The sequence below is a fragment of the Fulmarus glacialis genome, unplaced genomic scaffold (genome assembly GCF_000690835.1).
Source record: "Fulmarus glacialis isolate BGI_N327 unplaced genomic scaffold, ASM69083v1 scaffold21331, whole genome shotgun sequence".
Taxonomy (NCBI): Eukaryota; Metazoa; Chordata; class Aves; order Procellariiformes; family Procellariidae; genus Fulmarus; species Fulmarus glacialis.
The window spans coordinates 1-3,905 of NW_009191156.1; the positions used below are offsets into that span (position 1 = coordinate 1).

The 3,905-nt window shown below is 55.7% G+C and overlaps 1 protein-coding gene across 1 annotated transcript; it reads left to right on the top strand.

Annotated features, from left to right (window-relative positions):
* The first annotated feature begins 1,190 nt into the window (after positions 1-1,190).
* Positions 1,191-1,751, top strand: LOC104083190 (ribonuclease P protein subunit p25-like protein). Its single transcript, XM_009586593.1, has one exon. The coding sequence runs from the start codon at positions 1,191-1,193 to the stop codon at positions 1,749-1,751; it is 561 nt and encodes a 186-aa protein (XP_009584888.1).
* The last annotated feature ends 2,154 nt before the right edge of the window (positions 1,752-3,905 follow it).

Sequence of the window (3,905 nt, forward strand, 5' to 3'; positions counted from 1 at the left end):
CCCCGGTCGCAGCCCCCCAGCAGCGGCTTGGCTTTCATAACCCGTAGCACAGCGAGCTCGACCTTCCCTGCCATCCTCTGGCAGCCCGCACCCCCATCCCCTGTAGCAGCGGGGTCCTCCCGTTATCGCGGGGACGTTATCGCGGGGCCTGGCGCTGCTCTTCCCCAGCAGAGCGGGGTGCGTGCCGGGCCCCCAGGCACCGAGGGCGGGCTGCTGCCGTGCTGGGGGTGAGGGCCTCGTGGAGACCGTGTGCTTCCTCGGTACAGAGCGGGGGCATTGACCTGTCCTGTCTCCATAGGGGATGGGGTACAAGGTGCTGGTTCTGGGTGAAACAGGGCTCACGAGCCTACAGATAACAAAGCCTTAGTGCTGCATGCTTGGGCACCTTGGGCTTTCTGTGGTGGGGAGAGGGGTGCCCTACGCAGATTAGGCAGGCCTCGGTAAGGATGCCAGTAGAGGGAGGCTGCCTTGGCAGAGAGGGGAGCTATGAGACTGGACCCATCTGTCTTTCACTTCCCTCAGAGAACCCTTTTTTTGTTCATCATGTGCCTTTCTGTTGCCTTGCTTCTTGCTAGTCACGTGTCTTCTGCCTGCAACCCCTGGCTAGCCATCTCCCCTGCGACCTGCACTGTTTTATCCAGTATCTATTCCCTGGCCTTTCACCTAGCCTGGCCAGTCGTGGGGCTCAGAGCCCCACGAGCCTGTGTCTGTCACATACCCGAGCTGCTGAAGGTGAGCTGTGCCTGGGTTCATTGTATGCACATTCTGGTGCATCTCACGGTGTGCAGTTCTAGTCAGTATGCCACTGGCTTCTGTTCCCAATAACTTCAGCTCACCCATTTGTTCTCTGTTTTTCCCTGAGATGCAGCCTGTATTTTCTACTTCATCCTGCTTAGGCCCACAACACCAAAGCTGTCCCTTTCACTGCGTGCCTGTCGGGGCCCAGGCTGCCCTGTGGCAGTGCTCATGCTGTAGGTAGTGCTGAGGAAGTCTGGGTACAAGTGACTCCTCAGCCTGACTAGGGCATTCTTGCTGGTCTTTTGGATATGCCTTTTCAGGATCCCAACTCTGACAGCTCGGAGTGCCCTTCAGCGGAAAGGTTGTAGCTAATTGTGGTGAGAGTTTCTTTGCGCAGCAATTATAGTGGGAGTTTGTATTAATGGATCCATTTTCCTTTTCAGCACTGCAGAATGGAGAACTATAAGAAAACCAAAATTGTGGAGAAACCTTGTCCTCTTCCTTTCACTGACCTGCCCCCTGATATTATTGAAATGAAAGTGAAGGACGGGAGCAAAATCAGAAATCTGATGGGCTATGCCATCGGCAAGATGGAGCTGGACTCGGTGAGGCAGATCCTTTTCACTGGTTCAGGCAAGGCCGTCAGCAAGACCATCACCTGTGTGGAGATCATGAAACGAAGGCTCAAAGAGCTGCACCAGATCACCAAAGTGCTCTTCAAACAGATCGAAGAGATCTGGGAACCCATTGTGCCTGAGGCAGGCCTCGATGCCTTGACAGTGAAGAGAAACATTCCTGCCATATGTGTCCTACTCAGCAAAGACGCCCTCGATCCTCAGGAGCCGGGATACCAGGCTCCTGGCTCTTTTGACGCCTTCTGGATTGAGACACTTAAAGCGGAGTCACAGGGCCAAATGAAGAGGAAGCAGGGTGGAGGCAGGGGAGCTAGCAGCACGGGAAAGCACCCTCGGTCCGCTGGAGGAGGGCCTGGGGAGTCCTGCGCCAAGTCCTGAGACACCGACGCCGTGTTTGGGTGTAGTTTGGGGGAGTTACGGAAACAAGCCAGCTGCTGTAGCTGGAAAGCTGCTGCTGAACACGGGGGGCTTGCAGAGTTGTTAGGGGAGGGCAGGAGAAGTTAACTGTTTCAAAATGGATGTGACTGTAGCTGTCTGAAACTGTGTTTTGACAAGTTCCCTTGTCAAAGGCTGCCAGGCTGTACTCCTTCGCATGCGGTTCGGGGAAGACAGGAGTCATCTCTGCTTGAGCAAGGACCATTGGCGTCTTGTCAGTGAGCCCCGGCGAACGGCTGCTCTCTGAGCGGGGCTTCAGCTGCTCGGGGCGCTGCAGCAGCCTCGGCAGCAGGCGTGCCTGCCAGGCGCCAGCTTGTCTGGCAGGTGGAGGTGGCTCTTGCTGTGGTACGGAGGGGAGACGGGACCTGACGTGGATTCCCCCGGCTGTCGCCTGCGTCACTGGAGCTCATCTGAGGAGGCAACGGGGCACGGGGCTGGGTCGGCCACTTCTTCCGTGCCTGAAAGTCCATCTGCTGAGCCCGTCGGGCAGTTTGAATGTAGGACTGCAGGGATATAACTCCCATCTGCGATTGTGTGCGCGTCACACCCTTTCTGTCCTCCTTTCACCTTGGTGGAGCTGACGGTTACACCTCTCTGCCAAAGTGGCAGGAGTCGACTCACGTTGTAACCAGCCTGAAATCCTGTAGCCGCGCGAGTGCCCTGGGGTGGTGGTACGGTAAGCTCCAAAGGACCCTGTTCTTTCCCCTTTCTGCTCCTTTATAATGCACAGAGATGGATTTAAAATAAAGTTTCCTCTTCATGTAATGTGAAATTTGTCATGTCTTCCTCATCCCACTGGAGGTCACCCTGTAAGCGTTGCTGGTGGGGCTGCGGCTGCCGGCTGAAACGTTGCTCTTTCAGCTCTCCTTGAGGAAGGTGGGACCTGCTGGTCTGAGTTTTTCCCTCTCACAACTGCAAATGGACCCTGATGCAAGGGGAGGTTTTCTTCTGGCCATAACTGTTCACCTTTAATATCCAAGAAAGGCCAAGGTTGGTTTTTTTCTTGGGAAGCTTTTTGCTTTTTTTTTTTTTGTTCTTTTAAACTGACTAGAACTGCGGTCTCAGAAACACTCGGCCCAAACTCCGCTGAGTGAGGCGCAGGACGGAGCATCTTTTCTTGCGCGATAGTTTCTCTTCTGGAGCAGCTGCTGTAGGTAACGCTGGGCCGGAAGAAAGTGCTGTTCCCTGTGACAGACTGAGCTCCCACCAGAACAACGCCCGCTCACGCCGTGTTCTGGGCGAAAAAAGCTCTTCCTGGGTCGCTGCCTGTGGTGGCGAGCTCCAGCTGGACCTGATGCTCTGCTTTGTCAAGTCAACGGGAAACAAAACCACTATTTAGAGAAGGGGTTTTGCTACTTCAGGGGAGCAGGAGGGAGATGGTGTGTCACCCGTGCGACCCAACGCCTTTGCAGACGACTTCACCCACTTGCACGGTGCTCGGGTGCTTGGCTGGCATCACTGTGTGCTTTCCCACCAGCTGCGCACCTGGTGCAAGCCGGGACAGTGCAGGGTTTACCTACCTCGTCCTCCTCCCTTCCCTTCTCCTAGTGGTCTCGTCACGGTCTGCCCAGCCGTTGTCCCCAGAGCTAACGAGGTGCTCGGGGGAATGCCCGGGCCTCTGTTGTGCCAGCGCAGGTGAAACCTGAGGACAGGGCAGAGTTATGCTGATTTGTCTTTGTGCTGTTGCCGGCTGCTCCTGCCTTACATCTAAGGAGGAGACTGCTTTTCTTGACTAATTAGCAGACCAGTGATAAATGCCAAGGAAAGATGCTCGAGTGCCTGATCAGGCTGCTTCTAACATTGCAACAAGCATCGTGTCTGTTTGTTTACTGTGAAAAACACCTTAGTGGAGAGCCGGATCCTCAAGCAGCCTGTGTAATCCTCCCTCGTGGCGGTGGCACGTTTAACGCCTTCTCATCCAAGCTGCAAAGTGATGTTTGTTTTGTTTTGCCGTTTAAGAGTTACCCTCGGCTGGCTGCGGTGGCTCTCCCTCCTGGGTGCTGCGGCACCCGGCAGCACCGGAGCTTTCCTTCCCCAGACCGGGGAGGCAGCAGCCGGCCATTGCACCCGTGAGCCCCCGGGCAGCCGTCGGGTGTC

Excerpts from the sequence above, each read along its gene's own strand:
- LOC104083190 (XM_009586593.1), top strand. The coding sequence starts at position 1,191 with ATGGAGAACTATAAGAAAACCAAAATTGTGGAGAAACCTTGTCCTCTT.